This window comes from Tasmannia lanceolata, unplaced genomic scaffold (assembly GCF_043159265.1).
Source record: "Tasmannia lanceolata isolate RefF3 unplaced genomic scaffold, GAP_Taslan_0.1 ptg000015l, whole genome shotgun sequence".
NCBI lineage: Eukaryota > Viridiplantae > Streptophyta > Magnoliopsida > Canellales > Winteraceae > Tasmannia > Tasmannia lanceolata.
Window position 1 is genome coordinate 60,735,814 of NW_027518692.1, and position 24,098 is coordinate 60,759,911.

Here is a 24,098-nt window from a genome sequence, read left to right on the forward strand (position 1 = left end):
CTCTCGTGGACCCACAAATTACCTTTTACCAAAGACTACTGCAAAAAATCATGACTACCATCAATAGTATATGATGAATTTAGGTCATGGTGGGGCCATGATTTTAAATTTTGGTTTAGGTACCGGTTTCGGACCCACTGAAATGCCCGAAAGTTTAGGGGAATATTAAATAATGAATAAAATATAATTTTTTCCTACAATTTCGGACGGAAATTACAGGAAACCCGACCGAAATTCTCGAAAATTTGGAGTTTCGGGTATTAGCTGTTGTTTCAGTGTCTGTCCCGACCGAAAGGTTTCGGATTTCGGTCGAAATTTAAAACCACGGGAGGGGCATGCTGTGAAGTTGATCTTGCCCCGCATAATGTTCTATAAGATCAACTATCATCTCATGACATTCTAAATGATCAACGGTCTGGATCTGACGTACATGCCTCCCTTTGTCCACCCAAAAATTACCTTTTTACCTCCAATCGAAAATTTGGGAGGGCCACAATTTGGTAAGGTCCTACATTAAAAAAACAACAGCTAGGGCAAAAAAGGGAAAATAAAAGGTACGTCACATGGCTTGCAGCCTTGCAACGCGTCACTATGTCATTTCTCTTCCTCCGAAGCCTGAAAAATAAGCGACAAAGAAAAATAACGACAAACTGAGAGATTCCCATCGATATTCTACGGTCAGACTCTGACCGCGGTCAGCTACCACCTCCACCTCAACCACTACTTCTCTTCAGCCCCACACGCTCGGTTTGTCCTTTGTGGATAAAACAAGATATACCTTTGCCCGTCAGAAATTCATCTGCCCGGGATTCCATCACATTACTTCCTGACAAGATCAACGGTCCGGATGATTCGAATATTCACAAGCCTTATAACCTAAGAACCATCATGACAGGTTCCTTTGGCCCTGGTGCGGACTACCATAATTAGTAGACTGATAGTCCATACAATCTACACCTTACACGTGGTTATAGCCCCCCACGTGCGGCCTTCAAAAAAGAAATCATTTAATCCGAATCTTCAAATCTTCACGCCACTAATCGGACGGCCTGGACGGTTTGATGATTTTATGACCGTGAACCACCAAGGCTGGATGGCCATTTTCATTCACTACAATTTGCCACGTGTATGGCAGAGATTGGATGCCTTGTAGTCCGTGTGAGTTACTGAATATGAATTTTTTCACTTTTTTATTTTTTCTCGAATAAAAATAAATACGAAAATGATTTGTTAGGGGGATAAATGCGGCCAAGTACTCTGGTAAAGAAAATCCGTTTCGAAATTCTGCCCCTCTTTTTCTATCGCAGGAAGTTTCTGCATGATTCTTAGGCAGGTAAGAGAGAGAGAGAGAGAATGGAAAAACCCTAACCCTAATTTCTATTTTTTCTATCATTAGCTTTCCTGTCCATCTCTAATCCTTTTTTAATCTTTAATTTGATTGTCTCGTTTCCTATGCCGTTGTTTTTGTGGATCAATCTGTAAATTTTTCGTTCCTCTGATCTGTTAGTCCGATTTATCGAAACCCTAATTGGATACTTCCCGGTGGCTGTAGCTGTCTAGGGTTTTTTGAACTGTTTTCCGAGCAATTTTGTGAAATTGCAGTTGTTTCTTCCGTTTTTTCTTGATAAATTTTCTTTTATGTGAATGAGCCCGTTGATTTGAGTTGGAAGTTGTAGAGCATTTGATTATGTGAGAAATTTATGTTTTTGTGAAATTATAGTTGCTTTTGTGCGTTTTATTGGTGGTATTTTCTGCTAATGTTGCGAAGGATCTGGTGAATTGAGTACTCCCATCTACGATTTTGAGGAAATCCAAGATTATAAAATCTGCGTATCCAAACGGCCCCTTAGAGGCGTTGTTTTTTTTGTTTCAGTGTATAATTATATATCTCCGTGTTTCAATGGTTTGATTTTCTGCCAGGGTTGCGAATGTGCTGGTTCATTTGGTATTGGACGTTGCAGAGGAAGAGTTTTCTTTGATGATGGTATATAATAGTAGAATTTGGGTTTTCTTTTGTAGTTGATTTTTTTCTTTCTAGGAGTTGTAACAATTGGTGCAGGCGAAATGGAGAAAAAATGTGTTGGTTAGATAGTCAATTAGGGTCTTGTTGAGTTTGTCATGGTTGATGTGGGTTGTTGACCATGGTTTCTGAGTGAAAATCTTGAGAGTAAATATTTGAAGTCCATGACTTGCTAGGTGGTTGGATTAGTGGATTAGGGGTCATTGTTCATGGAAATTTTACCCCAGTATGTTTTCTGGTGTACTGTGTACGTGTAGGTCTCTTTTTCTTTCTTTCGTAGTCTTGGGTGCTCAGCCTGTTCCTTAACATATGGTCTCCCTTGTAGAAATTCATTTGTAGAAGAGTCGCATTGTTTGGAAAAGTAACTAAGAACATAACATTTAGGAAAAATTAATTGAACACTTATAAGATAAATTGTCTGACTGTATCTACCAGATTTAAGAAGTTGGTACGAGAGGATATGCGCCAAGGGTTTTAATAGCAGGCTTTTGTAACTTAATCTACAACAAGAATAGCATAGATGCAACATTTTCCAGCTTGAGAGGTATATTTATGTTGTCATACTTTTGTCATATTCCAACACTATCAAATATGACAAATTTATGAACTGCATATGATGGAGTGATACAAGAGAGCAAGAAACGCAAGGCAACGAGACATATTCTAGTAGAAATTGGACTCATGCAAGGAAAAAATGAATTGTTTCTAGAAATATCTGTCGAAGTATCTACATTAATAGTTTCATTGTTACATCATCTCAATACATCCATTGTATGAAATTGGATAGGCCATCTCACTATTTGCAATCACATCAGTTCAAAACAGAACGGCACCATGGAGGGCTACTGTTCGGAATAGAAAAGGGGAATGAGTTCATGATCAGAAGCGAATGTGGTCCCCACTTTGAGAGAATTGGGTTGTTTCTTAGTGATATGTGGTCCTGGTATTAGGATGCCTAGTATTTTTTGAGAGACATGCAAGCAACCTCGTGGGACAGTTGATGGCTGCCTAAAGCTCCTGTTTTCAGGGTGTGTGGTGTGGTCTAGCTGATTTCCTGGCGATCAGAGTTGATGGCAGCAGTAAGTCCTGGACTGGTGGTTTCGGGGAAGATAACTGTGCTAAAGATGAGATGAGTACTTTGCTCCATACATTTGATTTTGAGATGCATCAGGCTGGAAAATGAAGGTGTAGGACATGCATGGATTTAAATTTCGGTTTTGGCTGAAACCGATTTATTTTTCAAATTTCGGTCATTTCGGCCGAAAATTTTACAATTTTGGTCAAAATGACCAAATTTCAGCCGAAATCCAAACCGAAATCCGAAATTTTCAGAGTTCTGTCCCAACTGAAATCTGAAAATCTGGCCGAAATTTAAAACCATGGGTACATGGCAAGAGTGACTCAATAGGCTGCTAGCATTGGAATGGGACTATCTCAATGTCGTCTATTGGTTGAGGATGTAGATTGAGGCATCCATGAATGGATGCTTCTATCTTGCGTTGTCAGACGGCATTCTGCACATCAAGAAGTTTTGAGGTTTTTTAACCTTCATGAAGTGACTGTTACTATGTTGGATTGCTGCCTGCCCTTTCTTTGTTTCAAATTAGCCCCACTTATGAAGCCACCATTTGTATCTTATTTGGGCCTTTAGTTTAGCCAAATGGTTGGTCATATACTTGGTTGAATAATTTGGTCCAACAGTTGCCAAAGTTCCTCAATTATTTGTGATGTTTAAAAAGGTCCAACTGCTCATGTGATCACATGCAGGATTTGTATGCTGTGATTTTGGAATATTATAAATATATTTGTGCATGTAGGTAATTTCACTTCATATGTGCGTTGTCCCTGCTATAGTTCTCATAATTCCGGAATTTCTGGATTGTCGTAAGGAGTCAAGAATAAATATTTTCTGAAAGGAGCTACGTGTTTTAGCCTTCCTCCTTTCGTTGTCTCATAATGTACTATGCACTTTGATGACATACTGCTGGATGTCTTCAGCTGTAGCTGGAAATTCAAAATTGTATGAGGGATCATTTGAGTGATCCAATTGAACATTTTCTTTTTCATGTTCTGATATTTTCCATTGTCTTCTATGTTGTCTTCATGCTCTTTTAATCATACAAACACCTTAAACCTGAGAAGCGGACAGTCAACGTATCCACTTAAGTATAACCAAATTGTATGTAAAGGTAGTATCCTGTATGGTAGAGTTGGTGATTTTTTTTATATGTTCCTACTTGGTAGTTCTGTGATAATTCCTAGGACAATAAATTTGGCCTCTCATTCTTGCATGCTTCCGGGTCTGTAGGGAAAGGTGGATATTTAGGTCATCAAGTTATGCATTGGTGATCTTTAAAGATGAGCTATGACTGGGTTATCGTCCTCAAACTGGCACCTTGAGATAAGACTACAAAAGTGGTTCTTTTTACTGATCTTGTTATAGCTTCGATCTGGATTCTGCTGTTTCTTCAAGTGTTGGTTTTGACTTACCAAAGAAAGTTGTATCAGCATCATGACATCTTCGGTGCACAATCTTTCTTCTAATTCTGGTATACTTCTGAAAATGCCTGTCTTACTCCTGCATGTATCATTTATTTCATGAAATGCAATCTCATTCATAGTCTAGAACTGAAACATGAAATGGTTTTCTATATCTTACCCATATTTTATTTTTTATCCGTGCCTTAAAGTTTGTTAAACATTATTTATCACTCACCTGAATAGTAATCCAATGGCCAGTGCCTGGTAAATTTCTTTGCTTGGAAATAGGGTGAAACTGCTTGAACATAGGTCAAATAGTGCAGGTAGTAGAAAAGCTGCTTGATTCAGTAGATTTACGGATCAGCAGAATAAAAATGCACTGGGAAAAAGAATGTAATAACTGAAAACATGGACTTATGACCCCCCTACAAGGTACATGCAAGGCATGGGAGTTTCTTTATACACATCAAAACTATCTACCCCCGACTGGGTTAATCCATAAGAAAATTTCGTCTCCCAATGCATGGTGTTTTGCCTCTCCTTGACACATCAAAACTATCTACCCCCATAGTCATGCCCTGTTCCTAACATCATTAACCATCCCATCTAGTGCTTCCATTCTTAACTATATCCAGTGCGTGAGTATATCTAATTAACATTGAGCTTCAAAGTCAAGGATTGCACGAACTAACAATATCTGATATCCTCTTTTGTCCCTTTCACTATGCGTGCAAGTGCTTAAATTTCTGGTTAAATGCAGGGATGGTGGTAGGCTGGTGAGGAGGATTTTGCCTGGTTTAGGTCTCTCTTTACCATATGGGGTATGCAAGCGCAAATTTCTGCCTTGAGCATGCTAGAAGGCATGCAACTGGGAGCTATCATTCATTATTAACAAATCATTACTTGTTGAGAGAAGCCCATTGATTTTTTTTTTGAAATGGAGAGAAGCCCATTGATGCGGGCATTTAATATGTAGCACACTGTAGTAGATGTTGCAGTATGCCAGTGGATAGCCTACATCTTGGTCTTGTTTGGGTGAATGGGAGATGTCTTAGTTTTTTCACTCATAACTCGTATTGCTGCCATGAGAAGGCGTCTTATGATGGCTGTGGTGAGTCATCGCAGCTGGTGGTTGTGGTTGGCTTATTTGTTTGTTGTGCTACAACCCATGACATTATATGAGAGGGAATTTAAACTTCACCAGAGCCTCCTGCGGTGAATTTTTTTGTTTGTGATCCAACAACAAATGAAGACGGTGAGGGAAGGAATTTGATTCTTTCCTTAGCCTTCTGAGGTTGTTTTTGCCGATGGCCATTTTTGGGAATGCAAGTTTTGTTAGAGGTGGTGAGGGCAGGAACACTGTTAGAGATGCATTAAGAGAGGGTAAAATGGAGAAATAGAACAAAAAAAAACAACTCTCTTTCCCAACTTTAATCTAATCATATTTTATACCTCATTGGAGGCCCAAAAAACGAAGAAACTGAGAAGAGGTAAAGAGACTAGCCTGAAAGAGATGTTGTTCTGACAGAATCTTTCATTGAAGATCGCCAATCAAAATACAATCCATGAACAATATTGTAAAACCTCCTTTCCTGCTTCCTTGCTTTTGCGCCGGGGGGGGTGGGGGGGGGGGGGTGTAAATGGCATAAGAGAGGAGGGAAAAGGGAAGCTGTGAAAGGCATGCAACCACTTAAAAACCCTAAACAAAAAATCCGACCACAAGCCTACTGTTATTGACACTACAAAATTTAACCTCTTTTTAAAATAGTTGTCAAATGTTATTGCCTTACCCAAAAACTGATATTGGCACTATAAGTTTTAATCTCTTTTTTAAACGGCTGTCAAATGTGATTACCTTTCCCAAAAATTGTCACCAGCCACCGGTTGATATGTTTGACCGTCATATTTAAGATAAGGCCTAACAATGCTTTAGCATCTCTTGGCATAACATTATACTACAGAGAGCATCAGAGCGACCCAGATTAGTGCTCCAAACCGTCCCATGACCTCATATAGCAAACCAACTTAGCCTACTCTCATCGTACCACGTACCAGGCTACCATCGTACCCCGTACCCGCACTGCGTACCTGAACAAACCGCGTTCCAGGTAACCTTGGGCAGGAATCATTTTAGGTTTAAAACCCTAGGGGCGACTTCTTTTAGGCTTGTTTTCAATGAAGTAAAAATTCATCTGGGTAAAGTATTGCCAACCAAAGGATGATATTTGAGGAAAGAGAACTTAGGAAAATCACCTATGAACAAACATCTAGGAAATATCTCGTGTTTAGGTTAGAGCAAATTCTGTTTTAAGTAATCCCCTTGAATAAATTCACTCTTTTCACATAGTGCTTACCATCACGATAGTGTTCTTTTGGGGCAGTTAATCCAGCTTCTTTTTACGAGTTTTTAGTTCATATTAGTAAGTTCTACTAATTTTGTAGAAGAAAACAGGCTGAACACAAATATTCCAGTGTATGTTCATTCGATCATGCGTGTTTGTGGAGGATTTCAAGCTTATGGTGATTTGAAGAAATTGTCACAGGCGGTACTTTTGAATACGTAACATTGAAAGTTATAGTTATATACTATTAGTGAACAGTACATTGCATAAAGCATATTAAAAAAGCATCAATAAGATAGATTTTTATGTATACATGCAACTCCAAATGTGTCAAGGTGACAGAAAATCAGCCAGAGTAGTTTTATTTTCCTTATTCCCATTGTTTTGCGTGCTTGTGGCTTACGTTTCTTATATTACCATCAACTTAATCAGTGCAATTGAATATCATAAACCAAGATGTTGGTTAATTGATGGAAGAAAAATAATCTGAAAGTTAATGTGTGCATTTGCTCGACTGTAATTTTTAATCGAAAAATTGTGATTACAATTTTGATGTGTGCAAATGGAGTACTTTTTGAGGCTATAACATTATACTAACAATGTAAGAAAAACCAAATATTCACGGTTTGGATATATCAAAATCATAGTCAACGTGAGTAGATAGAATACAAAACCAATTGCTGTCACTTCAGAGTACGTTATTTCAAATATCTTCAACTGCTACTTTGGAGTTCTAAGACTTGGGATCATTGAACAGATTTTTTTTGGAAGACAATCTTTGAACAGATTTTAGAACAGGACTTTGTGTCTTTCCCTTTTTTCTTGTTCATTATTTTGGGGTTGAGCAAGATACCAGCTTGTCAGTTACTGCTGTTGATTGGCTCTAATGCCAGTCACCAATGGCCATTGATTTGTACACATGCACATGGATACAACTGGATAGAGGAATAATTGCTCTTAACATTCTGGACTAAATATGAACTTATTTATATGCATAATGAATGTCACTTGCATATTAAACTACACATTAAAATTGAACATAAAGGTTAACGTGTTAATAATTGCTCTTAACATTCTAGAATAAATATGGACTTTAGACTTACTCGTATGCGTAGTGAATGTCACTTGCATATTAAACTAGACATTAAAATTGAAATAAAGGTTAATGTGTCCTTCAACTCTCAGCCTAAGGTGAACCATAATTCTAACAACCTTCACAAAATGATTGACTTTAGTTTTAAATGAAGATGTACTTTAATTTTAAGTGAAGATGGAATTTTCTCTGTAAAGTAATATTTGTAACATTCTTTTAACGTATTTATATTCACCAATACATACCTTATATCTGGTTAGGGACTCTTAAAGGTATTACCAAACTGTCTCTCTTGTTGTGAAACAACCAGTTACTCCAAAAGCTTAAGCTCTTGGAGTCGGTGTTATTTAATCATTTATACTTCAACACTCCCCCTCAAGGGGAGTGTTGGCCTTACACGCGGATTTTTATCAAGGGGTTGTTGGGATTTGATCCCAAGACCTGCCGTGACGCAATTGCTTTGATACCATGTGAAACAACCAGTTACTCCAAAAGCTTAAGCTGTTGGAGTTTGTGTTATTTAATCATTTATACTTCAACATTTATGTTTTTCTTAATAAAGTACATAAGCAGGATTTTGAGTTTTTTTATTTTTTACCTCCTTGATAGGGCCCTATATTTTTGTTCTTTGTATTTTGTTTTTAGTGGTTCTCGCTGTATTCTCTGGGTGGGACTTCCTCGGTCTGCCTTTTTTAATGAAATTTGTTGCCATTAAAAAAAGAAGGTATACACTGATGTCCAGGCTTTCTCTAGACATTGGAGAATCACTATTTTCATGTGGTCACTTGAGACATTACTTTATGCGAGCCTCAAATTTTCGTTTTTTAAAGTTTAAAGTTTAAACACCATTTTCATATCTCTTCCCTTTGCGAGTTAATTATTTATTTCAAATAATTAAGTTTCTATATTGATAGATGTATGAAATTTGTGCACGTATATTAGCATCTCATCTTTTGGAATTTTGAATTTGCTATATTTATTTTTGCTGCCGCTTGTAATTTTAGTTCTTTAATTTTGCTGTTTGTCCAATGCGATGTTTGGAATGTGATTTAAATGTTCGTAAGACACTTACCGTGTACTTCCTTGGCTGGCTAATTATTGTCACCCAGATAATGGTGGAGCAGATGAGCAGCAAAAGCAGTCACAAGACTCTCAACCTCAGATCCAATATCAGCCTCCCGCAATTGGAGTCATTCACCCTGTCGTTGCATCCCCATCTGCGGTTCCTACTTCTCATGTTGAAGTGGGGCAAACTATGGTACTGTTATCAAAGTTAATAATCAAATGCGTTCTCACATTGATTTTATTCACAATTGATAAAGCAGTTGGATGCTGTTTTCTCTTTATGCATTTCTTAAATTTGATAAATGTTGGTTGATTGTATGTTTTACTATAGTTAGATGATCCATGATTTAGCTTTCATCCATGCTTTTAAACTTCAGCCGAAACGAACTGAAATAGCTGACTGAAATATTTCAACTTCGGCTGCCACCTAAATGAAATCCACTTAGATTCGGAAAAGGATAAGATTTCACTTGAAATTTCAGTAATTCACTCGAATTTTCAGGATTTCGCCTGAAATTTTGGAAATTTGCCCGAATATTCTGGATTTCACTAGAAATTTCGGTATTTCGTTAATGTTTAGGTCGAAAAAAGTGAAACATTCAACTTTTCATTTAAAAAAGGGTATAGTTTTTGTTGAAATGTTGACATTACGACAGAAACCCTAACAAAAATCAATCTCACTCGCAAAAAATAGAAGAACAACAAGATTCCTTTAAGATATTTCTAAAAAAGCGGTAAAAAATAAAAAGTAAAACCAGTGGTGAAGAATCTTACCCGAATTTCGGTCGTGTTTTCGGACCAAAATGTTTCCGTGATTTTACAAGATTTCGGCTGAAATTTTGTACTGAAACCGAAATGTTTCTTTTTTGCTGACAACCGAAACTGAAACCAAAACCAAAATTTAAAACCTTGCTTTCATCCTTCTCTGATACAAACATGGTTTTAAATTTCGACCAAAATTTGAAATTTCGGTCAAGACCGAAACTGAAATGTACCAAATTTCAGAAATTTCTTCATTAAAATAATGTTTTTTTATTATTTTACTGAATTTTGGCCGAAATTACTGAAATTTTGGCAATTTTGGCCGAAATTTCGGCCCAAAGAAACGAAATTTCGGAACTTTTTACCGGATTTTGGCCGAAATTTGTACTGAAACTGAAATTTAAACCCATGGATACAAGTGGGGCGATAGACTTAACCTGCTGTCAATAATCTCCCAGGTATTTTGGTATCCTGCTGCTCAAACAGTTCTAAAGAAATCCCTGCACAATTATCTAGATGCAGAAATTTCAAACTAAATTTTCTATGTGCACGAAACTGTTGAACTCTAAGCAATGAAGCACGGATACGGGTACAGGGTGCGTGTATGACATGATACGGGTACGTGATTTAAAAAAAAAAAAAAAAGGATACGGGCAAGGTTTTAAATTTCGACCGAAATCCGAAATTTCGGGTTTCAGTGGAGACCGAAACCGAAATTGGGTAAAGTCAAAATGTTATAAAATTTCGATCAAAATTTCATTTCCCTCAAAATTTAAGGTCGAATCGAAATTTAAGGAATATCTCCAAAAAATCAGTTTTTTAAGGGTTATTTAATATTATCCCAAAATTTCAGCCGAAATACATTTCGGGGATTTCGTCGAAATTTGGTAACGGCTAAAAAATTGCCTTATTTAATTTCGATTGATTTCGGCTGAAATTTCAGTTTTATTGAGGATTGAAACGCATTCCGAAACCGAAATTTAAAACCTTGGATACGGGTACGTTGGGGGTATGTTGAATATAATATATTTTTATATTTTATTATATATTTATAAAAATTAAAAAAATTTAAATATTTGGTTAAAGAATTCAAACAATTTAATTGAAGAACAATCAAATAATAATAACATCACCAAAATCTAATATTACTTCTAAGTTAGGTTTTTAATTAAGGGATATATTATAGATATTTTGATATATGCACCCTCCTTTTGTTAATTGGGACAACCCCTCTATAGTAAATCTGTAATTTTCGATTTAATTCGAACCGGGTGCGCACCCAAGCGCACCCGATACATACCCAAAATCCGAAACTGGATTTTCGTTTTGTTTGCTATTTGAGTTCGTGCCCGGTATGCACCCAATGAGTACCCAAGCGTACTCGCACCCGCTACGCACCCGATACGGGTGCGTGGGCCTCCGAAGAGTACCCGTGCTTCTTAGACTTTAAGAAATCACGTGTCACTATATATTACAAGAGTAGTACAATATCAGCACACAGAGGATTCAAGTGTGAGGAAACTGTTGCGGCAGAGTTCCTTTATGGGACTTAGCAATTTGAAGAAGAAAATAATAAACCTGAAAATCCAGCAGAAAACAGGAAAAATAAACTAAGAAATTCATGAGGGATGAATGCCCTCTCTTTATTTATTTAGAAGTACGTAAAAGCCTTAAAACTAAATACCATGGAAATAAAAAGCCTAAAAACTAAATAACATGGAAATAAATATCCTAGAAATCCTAATGGGCAAATACGTAGACGATCCACTGAAGCAGTATGAGTCATAATCAGTTGGCGAATTTTTTTCAAGAAGGGGAGAATGATGCAGATATTTATTTCCATGTTATTTAGTTTTTAGGCTTTTTATTTCCATGGTATTTAGTTTTAAGGCTTTTATTTTCCATGTTATTTAGAATTAGGAAATTTATTTATTTTCCATGGAATTTTATTTCAGTTGCCTATAAATAGGCCTCATGTATCATGAATAGTTAGTTTTGATGATTAAATGATTGGAATACATATTTTCTCCCCTCTAATCCTTCTCTACTTCTATTTCTACTTCTCTTCTTCTTCCTTCTTCTTTTCTCCCCTAATTTCTTCTTTTTCTTCTCCTTCTCTTCTATTCATCTTCTTCTCCTCTTCTTCTTCTATTTCTCTTCTCAGTCATACATCTTGTTCTAACAATATTGATTTTTTTTCGAATGGTTCTAACTATATTGATTATATTAAGATTTCTTTGGAGTACTTGGTTGATTACTTGTTTTCTGACCAATTTTAGATTTGTCCATTAAAAATTAATATTTCACAAATTTTGATGTACTGTCAATTATAATGAGAGAAGATAAGCAATAAAAGTGAACACTTAACAAATTTTCATGTACTAACAATTCTCGTGAAAAAAGGTAAGCAATAAGAGCGTTTTTTGAGTTAGTTTTATTTAAAAAAACTTGTACTTCGAATTCTCTAGGATCTCTGTTTGGCTCAGTTCTGATCTTTTATCACTGATTTTGAAACGTAAGACTATGGTTTTGGTTCACCTTGATTTCCTTAAGCTTAGTCTAAAAAATATATCAAGCTCGAGTCACGTCTGTGATGACTCTCCTTGGGGCTAATGTGGCGTGACTTTTCATTTAACCAGCTTGTGGCAAGGGATGAAAAATGGGGAATTTCAGAATGACTATATTTTTCTAGGTATTGCTAGACATGCCAAAAAATAGACGGTTCTTCTTGAGATTGCCTCTGTTAACGACAAAAGCTGACAAAAAGAATTTTAATTGTACTTTGAAAATAACAAAAACATTTAATTATATCTATATATATATATATATCTATATATATATATATATATATATATATATATATATATATATATATATATATATATATATATATATACAGAGAGAGAGAGAGAGAGAGAGAGAGAGAGAGAGAGAAGTGTTCCTGCGCAGGGAGCTCCCTGCGCATAAGTGGCTTATAAAGCCTCCCATTGGTCACTTTTTGTGGACCCGCAAAGGTGGTCCCGCTATACGAACCAATGGGAGGGTTTTTAACCCACTTAAGCACAGGGAAGCTCCCTGCACAGGAACACTTTTCTCACATATATATATATATATATATATATATATATATATATATATGAATTAGTATGAAACCCCTTCCCATCTAAGAAGCTCCCGAAATATTAGATCTCCATTTAATTAGGACATAGGACAATTTTTTTCTACTTGGCATAACGCCATGAACTTTGGGTTAATGAAAGCTTGCATCTTAAACTTCCTCATCCCAATTCCTACTAGAAATGGTCATAATTCTTTGTTTCACATATGACAATGACAGAAGTAGCCAGTAGGAATTTGTAACAGTTATGGAGTCTGGATATTGAAAGGAGAATATTTCTTGCAGGCTCAACCTGCATACACATATCCAGATCCCTACTATGGAAACATCATTGCTGCCTATGGTGCACAAGCTGTGGTATGTCACATTTCTCCGATGTTGTACCTTTTATATGATACTCTTAGCTATTGCCAAGGGTTAAAATTCCGGTTTCGGATTCGGACATAGCCGAAACCGAAATTTCTGCCGAAATACCGAAATTCGGTAGAAAAAACAAATTTCATTATTGTGCTGAAATTTGGGCCAAACTGTTGGGGAAAAAGTAAATTTCAGAAAATAAATTTAAAAATTACGTTTTCCTGAAATTTCGGCCAAAATTCTGAAATTTTAGTCGAAATCTCGGATTTATGTACTTTCGGTGTCGGTCCCAGCCGAAATCTGAAATTTCGGTATTTCGGAGGAAATTTAAAACCATGGTTATTGCTTATAATTGATCATTTCAATAACTGAATTTGTAGTATTGATCTGTGCCAGATCCATCCTCACCTGATGGGGATTCAAGCTGGGGTGCCATTGCCATCAGATGCAGTGGAAGAGCCGGTCTATGTCAATGCAAAACAATATCATGGTATCTTGCGCCGCAGGCAGTCTCGTGCAAAAGCTGAATTAGAAAATAAGTTGATCAAGTGTCGGAAGGTATGCTTCCATTTTAAACTTCTCTTGCTTTCTGAGGTACTTATTTGATAAGGTTTTCTTTATCTTTAGGCATTTCATAACCCAGTTAATTGGTATTTGCCATGTCCTATTACTTCACTTCTGACATGTCCCTATTAACAGTGTTTTTAATTCGTATGTGTGTACTGTGTAGAATCCAGAACTTAGGTTTCTTGAGAATCCTCTTGAGAACCTAATTAATTGTTCTTTCTATTATGCCACTCTCTTTCTTATGAATGGTATATTGTATTTCTATCTATGATACCAATGTACAAATACGAATACGGACGCACACAGACATTGGAATGGATATCTCCCCATTTTCCAAGATGTATGACAGGGATTTGATATGGCTATATGGGTATCCCATGCCATGAGATAAGGTACACAATAAATCTATAAATAAAATTTCATAAAACTTGATTTAATTTAGTTGATGGAATTAAAAAATTGCAAATATAAGTCACTGACAAGAAAAAAAGGGAAATGATGTATCCGCTCCTTTTGATCACCAGGAACACCCCCTGTGAGTGTATCAATGACTAAAGAGGGGCTGTTGTACTTTTGTCAGAAGAATTCAATGCCCCTGATTGCCACAAACACTGACAGAGGGTGTTCTTGGTGATCAAAAGGGGCGGATATATCACTTCCCAAAAAAAAAAACCATGATAGTTAATTTGAATTGAGAGGCATATGTTTGAAACAAGACAATTATTTGATCGACAGAAGTGTCCGTGAAGTATCTGTGAAATATCCTGGTATTGGGTCATGTAGGACATGGTGTGTTGGGCCTCTACAAGTGTGCAAGTATCATAGAGTTCTTTCTCTTGATCAAATCCATTCCCGCTGGCAAACAGCAAGAGACATAGGAAATAGTTGTGTTGTCAATTTACTCATTGCATGATGAAAAAAAAGTTTCATTGGACGTAACAACAACATAAGGTTGACTCTCTTGACCAGCACACTAGTGTATAGACCTGGCAAAAGCGACCCGTGCCCGCGGGTCGACCCAACCCACCCGCAAATTTGCGGGCACGGGTCGGAGTTTTATTGACCCGTGGGTCACCCAACCCGCAAAAACATGGGTCGGGTCGGGTCAACCCGCGGGTTTTTTGGATTTTTTTTAATGTTTTTATTTTAAAAGAGGGCATTAATAAGTATGAATATACGCCCTATTTTTCAATATGGTTTCTAATTTCAGAGAACGAGAGAGGGTTTGAGGGAGAACGAGAATAAGAGAGGGGTTTCTTCACCATTTTCTCCGGCAAGACTACTGGGAAGTCGTTCGTTCCGCCATTATTTCTAGTTATCTTTCTTAGCCATTATTCATCTTCTTTGATTTATTTTCAGAAATACACTTATGGATCTCAAAATCATCTTTTCATTATTTTTACCTTTCAAACCCTAGATCTGAGCCTCCAAGCTCTAGATCTATTAATCTCTGACCTCCATATACCCTCCTATATTTTTATTTCCTGATTTTTCGTTAGCCAAGAGAAATTGAGAGATTTGTAGAGAAAAATCAGAGATAGATGAGAGGGGCTACTAGATCTGTAGGAAAAGTAAGAGAAGGGGTGTTTGAGAGCTGAAATTTGAGGGAGATTGAGAGATTAAAGGAGATTATAGTTCTATCAAAAGAGGTCTTCTCTTGTTGGCATCAAGATCCGATTGTATTGAAAAATAGGGGATTTGTTTCCTTATTTTGTTGCCTCTGAGAAAAACCCTAACTTTATTTTGCTGGAATCCATGTGGGTTTGCTTTCTTGTCTTTCATTTTTCTGAAATTTGTTGTTTTGATTTTTTTTTTGGGGGGTTCTGCAGATGGCGAACCCCATTTTTCTTATGAAATTTGGGGTTTTGTTTAAGGGAATGGAAAAATGGACTATTGGACGGTACAGCCCACACCATAGGATGATCCAAACCGTGCATTTGATGGGCTATAATGTAAATAGGTTGTGGCCAAAAAATCATTAGCATAGGATGATTCCAACCCTCCGATCTAAAGAGGGACTCACAATATGGAAACTTCAATAGATCGAACGGTCGAGATCATCCTATGGCAATGATTTTCGGGGCACGATCTATTTATGTAGTGGCCCATCAAATGGACGGTTTGGATCATCCTATGGTGTAGGCTGTACCGTCCATTAGGGGTGAATTAAGACATAGAAGGGGGTGAATTTATCACCGCCCAATAAAAACACTGTTTTGGAAAAAATTGCGGGTAACCCGCGGGTCGACCCGACCCACCCACACTAGGTACGGGTCACTGGTTGCTGACCCGTAGGAATGCGGGTCATTTTGACCCGCAACCCGTGTGACCCGCACCCGCATGACCCGCGGGTCGACCCGACCCGACCCACCCGTTTGCCAGGTCTACTAGTGTAGCCAAAAGAATATGCAAGTTTCACTCTGTGTACTTAAATGACAATGGCAGTGATCTTTTTATTGTAATTGTCAAGATTGTTTTTGTGATGAAAGTGAGTAGCATTGGATGTAAACATGACACATGCCAATCCAATAGAACAAACAATACTACACATTTCTACTTTTGACAGTCGACCACATGGAAGGTTTAATTATTTGACACTTAAGTGAGGCGTTCTTTCATTTTCTATTTTTTTATTAAGTATTTTTTCAATCAAACCTGTATCTTCTACAAAGAAAATTTTATTTACAAAGGATTAATTATTTGACACTCTGGTGCCTAAGAGATGACTCTTAGTTGATCTTTCATGTTTTATAGTTTTTTTTTTTTTGGTAATAAGCATTGGTGTTGAAATATCAAAAATCATATCATAGACTGGGCAAACTTAGGATTCTTTGTAAGGTGCGTATGGGGAAAACATATAATAGAACGGAATGGAGTTCTCTTGATTATCTCATGTGCGGAATGAGATTCTGCAGGAAGTGGAGCGATTGGATCGTGAAATGTATATCTTAGATGCGAAGCTTGATTTTAGTAAATTGGTCGTTGTAAGGTTTCTTCAAGACATCCAGGGGGGCCCTACAAGTAGACCTCTCATCTCCTTTCCTATTTACTATTTTGGTAGAGACGCTAAGTAGAATGATGAATAAGGCTAGATACAGAGGATTGATTGAAGGTTTCCACATTGGTCATCCAAAGGTAGAAACTTCTCATGTTAAATACGTCGGCGATACCTTTCTGTTTAGCAGTTGTGACCTTGGGCACGTTAAAAACTTAAAGGTTGCTCTGAGATGCTATGAGGCGATGGCTAGCCATAGGGTGAGCTTTTCTAAATCTTCAATCATGGGAATTAGGTTGCTTGATCAGGATATGGAGAGGTGGTCACTGATATCTTGGGTTGTAAGAGAGAGACATTCTTAGGCCTCCCTCTGTGTATTGGCAGACCAACTAGAAGGCTTTGGGATCTGGTGATCCAGAGAGTGGAGAAAAGACTCCACGGAAAAAATGTTCGCTTTCCCTAGGTGGTAGAATCACGCTCGTCAAGGTTGTCCTGGCCAAACTTCCTCTTTACTTCATGTTGTTATTCTTATGCCTGATGTAAGTCATCCACAAAATTGAGTGCCTTTAACAGATTTTTTTCTGGAATGATTAGAAAAGTAGCTTGAAGTATCATCTAGTTAATTATTCAAAAAAAAAAAAAAACAGTATCATCTCGTTAAGTAGGATGATGTCTGCAAGCCACTAAGAGAGAGAGAGAGAGAGAGAGAACCGGATGGGGGGTGGCATTAGAAAATTAAAGTTGGCGAACAAAGCCGTGTTGGGGAAATGGCTGTGAAAATTTGGAGAAGATAGAGAATACCTTTGGGGATTGTGATGAACGTTAAATATGGATCTTGTTTTGGAGGGTCGGATTCAATGGACGTGTACATAAATCAAGAGACTGGGCTGGCGAGATATTATGAAAATTAAGATCCTCTTTCAGAAAGGACTTCGTTTCAGGGTGGAAGATAGAGAGAAGATAAGATTTTTTCTGGATAAATAGTGTGTGAATCGAACTTTAAGGGACTTTCCTCTGTTTTTAAATATGGTTTCCCATAAAGAAAGCATTGTGATTGAGTATTATCTTAAGCAAATGGGTTGGTGGACTGGAATTTTGATTTTTGAAAGAATTTCTTTGATTGGGAGCTTGACATTGCAGCCTCTCTCATATATAGGATTAATTTGGTGTATTTCAAGCAACTGGGAAGAGACAAAAAGAGTGTGGAGATGGACCTTGGGTGGAACCTTCATTGTTCGCTCTTTCTTTGATCGATTGGTTCATAGTTCTAGCCCTTCACCTGCTGAATCTGCTGACCATTTCTCGCTTCACTTCAGTTTCTTGCACAAGCTTTGGTACGAACTTTTTTTGCTCTCTTCAGAGTTAATTGGGTTCTCCCTAGTCATATTGTTGATCATGTTGAGTTGTGGGTATTTGCTCTGGTCTTCTAGTGGTAAGATCCTGTTAAAGTATAAAAAGATAAATAATGCCTTTCTCCAACGGCTTAAGCTTTTGGAGAAGTTGGTAAGTTAACATGGTATCAGAGCCAAAGGTCTCGAGTTTAAACCTCCAGGATAGCAAAAATCCACTTGCGATGGTCGGCCCAAAGTGGGACCACATGTGCCACTTGTTTGCCAAGTGGACCACACATGTAAATAACGCCTTTCTCCAACAGCTTAAGCTTTTGGAGAAGTTGGTAAGTTAACAGATCCTTTGGAGTCTGTTTTCTGCTGCAATTCTTTGGCTTGTTTGGAAGTAAAGGAATAGAGGAGTTTTCAAAAGTGTATCTAGACGAGTGAGCAGTGTGAAGAGTAAAATTTTCTTGGTCGTTTTTCAATTGGCAATGTTCCTTTTAAGTAGTTTGAAGAGGCAAATTTTCTTGTCAATTGTTCAGTGGGCAACGATCCGTCTTTTAGAGGAATCTCGATAACGACTGTCCAAATATCGTGGGAGGAGATTATGTTGAGCAGATGTTACAAGGAGGGTCCACGACTGAGATGAGAACATCCTCCCTCTGGGAAATTGAAGCTGAATTTCGACGGCCTGAGTCTTGGTAACCAATGTCCAACCGACATCGGAGATCTCCTCAGGAGTGCAGATGGTGTGACTTTGTGGGTCTTTTCAAGGGGTAAAAGATTCCAACGAGGTCGCTACTTCATGGTATTAGGCTGGTGGAGCAGACTCAGTTGAGCCATATTATCATCAAGATAGAACATTTCAATATGGTCAAGTGGTTCAGAGATGATGTTGTCTACCTGTAGAGATCCACGGACGCGATAAAGGAGATTATGGACGTATTGGAGAGACATCCTATAGAGTTTTGACACGCTTTGAGGTCACTGATGCAGACTTGCTCGTTTGGTTATAGACAAAGAGTTGACTTTATTTTTGGATCACTTCCCCCGTGAAGATTTTCAATTTTATTTATTTTTTTAAATGGGGGCTACGATCATTCTGAGTAAGAGGATTTCCAAATTTTCAGATGCCTTTATTTTTTTTTCTTTTGTCGCATTCTATCACATTGTACTTCCCTCTTTTTGTTGTTTTTTTCTTTGTATCGCTCGTGATTATCCCAGTCATTTGTCTCTTTCCCTTTGCTTTAATAAGATTTGCCATTAAAAAAATAAAACATCATAGTTAATTATTTTCAGGGTGGGGGTTTTATATTTGTTACTGAGCAAATGATGTTTGTTAAAAGGGGTTGTAATGCTCATTTATTTATTTTTGAAGAACATCGTCTTTACCAATTGAGCTGGAGGCTCAGCCCCTTGTAATGCTCATTGAGGCTTGATTTCATGAGACAGGCATTGCATGAGGTCCCTTGTTTGTTCTAATTGATTGTTTCTTAGTTTGGATTTTTTTAATCGGCATCGATTGGAATGAAATTTAATTATTTGCTTCAAATTCCTTCGATTCGTTTAGGAATTTTTACCCAAAAATCCCTGATCTAAAAAGTATATTCCAATTAGTCATTGAGGATCTTGGTTTAGCCAAAAAGTTTTTTCGAAAAATAATATCTCAAAAAAAAAAAAGGTTTAACTTTCTAAAAAATATCTCCAAAAAAGTTTATCTTTCTGGACAAATATCTCCAATGAGTCCCTAAATAATATTTATGTCAATAATACTTTAGACATTAAACTCTTTTTGACAAAATGCCCTTTTAAGTAACTCTAAAGTATGCCCTTTTTTATAACGGTTTCTTAGAATATATATTTTTCTCATTAAATTATTTTTTTTTGTACAGTAGGTTTCTAAATTTTTGGAGATAGTCATGCACTCATGCTGCCCACTTGTGGATTCTTTGCCAGTTGGCATCCATGCCATGGGGCCATGTGATGACAACTATAATGATCTTGCGGTCACTTACTCTGGTAGCCTGTCACATCTCCACCCACTAGACAGTAGGATCTTGTGCAGTATTCCTCATGGTACGACTGTAAAGGATGTAACTGGACAAACTTTTAAAGGGTCAGCAATCTACACTGTCAAACTCTTCCGCCTGTCTCGGGATCCTAGTTCGTAGCCTGTAGAACTGGATAGCTCTTTCTACAGACCACCCCCCACCCCCACACGCCTCCCCCCGCTCTCACAACAACAAACAAACCCAACCCACCACACACACACACACACACACACACACACACAGAGAGAGAGAGAGAGAGAGAGAGAGAGAGAGAGAGAGAGAGAGAGAGAGAGAGAGAGAGAGGTGCCTGTGGGAGCAGCACATTTGCCTTTTCCCACTTAATCTAGTCAGTACATCATCCTCCTGTATCTCAATGGTTGAGGCTATGTTTCTAAACCTTTAGTCACAGGTTCGATCCCAGCTTACCTAACAAAAACAGTACATCATCCTCACATGCCGTGTATTATCAATTTGAGTGAGGAACTAAACCTTCGTGTATGTGGAAGCTTCTTCGCAGCAAGGGCTGGGTTGAGGATGTTTGGTTCCATTGAGAAACTTTGGTGCTTTTGAACCTTGGGCAGAACTGATAATCAAATGCCTCGTTTGATTTTTTTTACATCTTTTATTGGAAAAAGGTGGTCTTCTATTCCTCTGCATACATGTTAAAAACTGATGATTGAGACGAGATTCGGCATTTTTGAACCACGAAACACTTGGTTTCCATTTGGGTTGTAGGTGTAACCAACCCGCTATTAAGGATATGGCAAAAAGAAATAATAGAAAAAGAGCTCTAGTATAAAGATCCTCATTGGTGCGTAAGCCAATTGTATACCACCACTGATAAACACCGGAATAAGCGATATTCACTCTTGCTTTAGGGTGTGGAGAGTAGCTTGTATATGCATCTTAAGTACCACAGTATGGTGCAAACAAGTTGTGGGGTTTTGATTGAGATCAGTATCTTTTGTATGACTTGGGTACATATGGTGATGAGTGTGTACAGTCAACTATGTAGATTTACTATTATGCCCAGCAATTTTGTGTATATATAATGTGCAATTGATGTATCTCTTTACTCCCTAACTAGGCTGATACCAATTCAGTATAATGTCACACTGTTGTTTCGACAAATGCCATTTCAGCTGTGCAAATATATCTATAGTTGAACATTTTTTTTACGTTTGTAATTCCAGTTCTTCAGCATGAATCCTAGTAACTTAACAATTTTGAAAATTTTTTGTATAGCCCTACATGCATGAATCCCGGCACCAACATGCTTTGAGAAGAGCCAGGGGTTGTGGGGGGCGGTTCCTCAATGCAAAGGTCGATGAAAATTCACAAAACGGAGTGTCAGCAAGTGACACAGCACTGCCAGCGAATGGTCCTGACTCCAATAAGTTGAGTTCACTAAACCAACAAACATCTTCTGAGCAGAAATCCTAATCAAGCAAGTAAATAAAATGTCAATCACACCAAAGACGAGGAAACATGGGCTCTGTACGGATTCCCGTAGTTTGATACTAGTGACAGCCAAGACTTCTGATCATTATATGGCCCATTGCTTGGTTATTCTAGTCTCACCAGCGGGTACGTCGTCCCTCACCTCAAGAGTTCTTTTCAAATTTGTAAGGATAGCCTTTCTGGTAGGAGATTAGTAGGGGAGTTGCGGAGAGTGAACTAGGAGATGTTTGAGTAGTTCCTGTGCAAAATATTGGTATTTGTTGCTTGCTCTGACATGAGAGTAAATATTGGTTTGCCGTAATAGAGTTTCAGGTCATTGGTTCTGCTAGTTCTAGAGAGGTGGTTTCAGCACCCTTGGTAGTTTTCAAATCAAGTATATTGTTTTCTTGACTTTCCCTGAGAAATCTGTGTATAAATCAAACTGGTTGATGCGTTTCAATTCATTCTCATGGGAACTTTATTTTTTCTTTTGTGGTTAATGTTTTGGAGACTTGAATGGGTTTATGGATATAGGTCTGGTGTCGTTATGGTAAGTTTCCCCAGCCACATATCTTGGATATGGCCCGGCCCAGCCCGGCCTGGCAAAATGTGATGGGCTTTGTGATTTAAGGCCAGGCTGGAATCCCGGGCCCAACATGGGCAATCAAGTGATCATAGTGGGCTGTGGTTTGTCGTGCATAGTGAATTGGACTATTGATCTAGCGGGCCTACACTTGGATAATCTACTGTTGAAATTGCGTAAAGGTAGCATATTTTTCCAAGGAAAAAATCTGGTTGAAAAAGTAGAAGTAGGCGCCCACATATTTGAATGATGTAAATCATTCATTTAGTCTATGTTTTCTTTCTTTTGACGTTAAATGGACTTTTAAAACAAATTTTATGCCAATTTTTCTAAAAATTAGCATAAAATTTGTTTGGTACAACTTGAGCAATCCTACCCTAGTTAGGATAAAAGCTGATAGATGTATGGTGGCCTGGCCCGATTGCATACCTTTGTCGGGCCTAAAAAGCTATATCCTGGCCCAGGGCTTTTTTGTTTAGGTCCAAGCAGACTGGTGTATAAAGATATTGATTATTATCAAGTTGAATGGAATGGTTGGGGAAGATTATTATTATCATCATCTTTAAGAAAACAAACTCTCTTTACAAGATAAGAAAAAGCATTTGGGATCAACCTTGCAAAAGAAGCTTGACTTTGGTGGGGCTTTCTGGCATGTTGTGGGCCCCTGGCCGGGCTCAACCATTTCTTGTCTGTGCTGTTGGCACTATTGGCTTTCTTGCCTTTTAGCAAAACATGGATGGGTACTATGGCACCCACCTAAGTAAAGTCCATGGTCCAAATGGCTTGCCCATTAGATCCTAACAAGTGCCCAAACCAAAATGGATAAGGGTTTCAACAGAAAAATAGCCCAATATTTTGGTAGTGGGGCCATCTAATGAGATGGAGTGAGAGAGTATAATCTACCCAAAGCTCTCTCTCTCTCTCTCTCTCTCACACACACACACACACCAACCAGGTGCCTGTTTGAATTCTTCCAATAAATGTTACATCTGACCAAAAAAGAGAAAGGAAATTGGCAAGAGACCCACTATGTAAAATTTAGATCAGCTTTCTTTAGACGGGTGCCTTGAGAAATGGTAATAGAATGGAATGTCGGCAATGGTGACAGTCAGCACTACCATCATACATACCTAGTTTCAAACACCATGGAATCCTTCTCATCTCTTCTTTCTTCAATGCTTTCCAACATTTTTTTAAAATACCATCTACATTATTTTAATACCACATCTAATCATGGCAAATATTTCAAACCTATGTAATAATTAGGACAAAGATATTAAGCTTTATTTCGTCTCTTTTGATTTTGTCTTGGTCCCCCTCAACCCCGCTCAATTCATGTCTACCTTCGGACCCCCAATCTATGGACCCTTAAGGCCCACAACATTTTATACACACTTCTCAAAGCCAGAGAGAGAGAGAGAGAGGGAGGATGAGGTGTACAATGCACGCAAAGGCGCACATTTCAAGGAACATGCTTGTGACCTTGGTGGGCCATTGCCTATCAGTCTATTCAGTCGCGGCGCATGGCAAGTGGGGACCACCCTCCACTCAGCCCAGCCAAGAGTTCTCCCCTTTCCACCTTAGTTAATTTGCAAAGTGAAGCAATAGGTGCACCTGGATATGGTGGTGGGGATGGAGCTGGTCCCTTCTCTTGTGTGATACCTTTCCTTTGAAAAAAGGGCAAAGGGCTAAAAGAAAAAGAAAAGGAAGAAGAGGTTCATCATGGATTTGAAGGAGACAGGCAGACACCAAGAGAGGTCTGTGTGCCCATTGACTCTCCCAACCCCATCATAAGCCATTAATTTGTGTAGCAAATAGTGAGGCCGAGCCAATGGTTTCATGCTTGGGATTCTTTCAAGATAAAAAGCAAATATTGTCAACCTTAGGAAATCT

General features: G+C 38.0%; 1 protein-coding gene across 2 annotated transcripts; it reads left to right on the top strand.

The window, feature by feature from the left end:
- Window positions 1–1,189: 1,189 nt before the first annotated feature.
- On the top strand, window positions 1,190–22,107 carry NF-YA7 (nuclear factor Y, subunit A7). Of its 2 annotated transcripts, none has more exons than XM_077397682.1 (6): window positions 1,190–1,333; window positions 4,329–4,569; window positions 9,046–9,194; window positions 13,167–13,238; window positions 13,635–13,796; window positions 21,428–22,107. In XM_077397682.1, exons 2-6 carry the CDS (start codon window positions 4,533–4,535, stop codon window positions 21,623–21,625), a joined length of 618 nt encoding a protein of 205 aa, XP_077253797.1. In that variant the 5' UTR covers window positions 1,190–1,333; window positions 4,329–4,532; the 3' UTR covers window positions 21,626–22,107. The 2 variants fall into 2 exon arrangements, with proteins under 2 accessions (XP_077253797.1, XP_077253798.1); XM_077397683.1 differs by lacking the exon at window positions 1,190–1,333 and adding an exon at window positions 1,369–1,984.
- Window positions 22,108–24,098: the final 1,991 nt, after the last annotated feature.

What these genes read in the sequence shown, in the direction of transcription:
- NF-YA7 (XM_077397682.1), top strand. Translation starts at nt 4,533, where the DNA reads ATGACATCTTCGGTGCACAATCTTTCTTCTAATTCTG. An exon ending in CAATCTTTCTTCTAATTCTG is followed by an intron (nt 4,570 to 9,045) that starts GTATACTTCTGA and finishes ATTGTCACCCAG; the next exon opens with ATAATGGTGGAGCAGATGAG. An exon ending in AGTTGATCAAGTGTCGGAAG is followed by an intron (nt 13,797 to 21,427) that starts GTATGCTTCCAT and finishes TTTTTTGTATAG; the next exon opens with CCCTACATGCATGAATCCCG.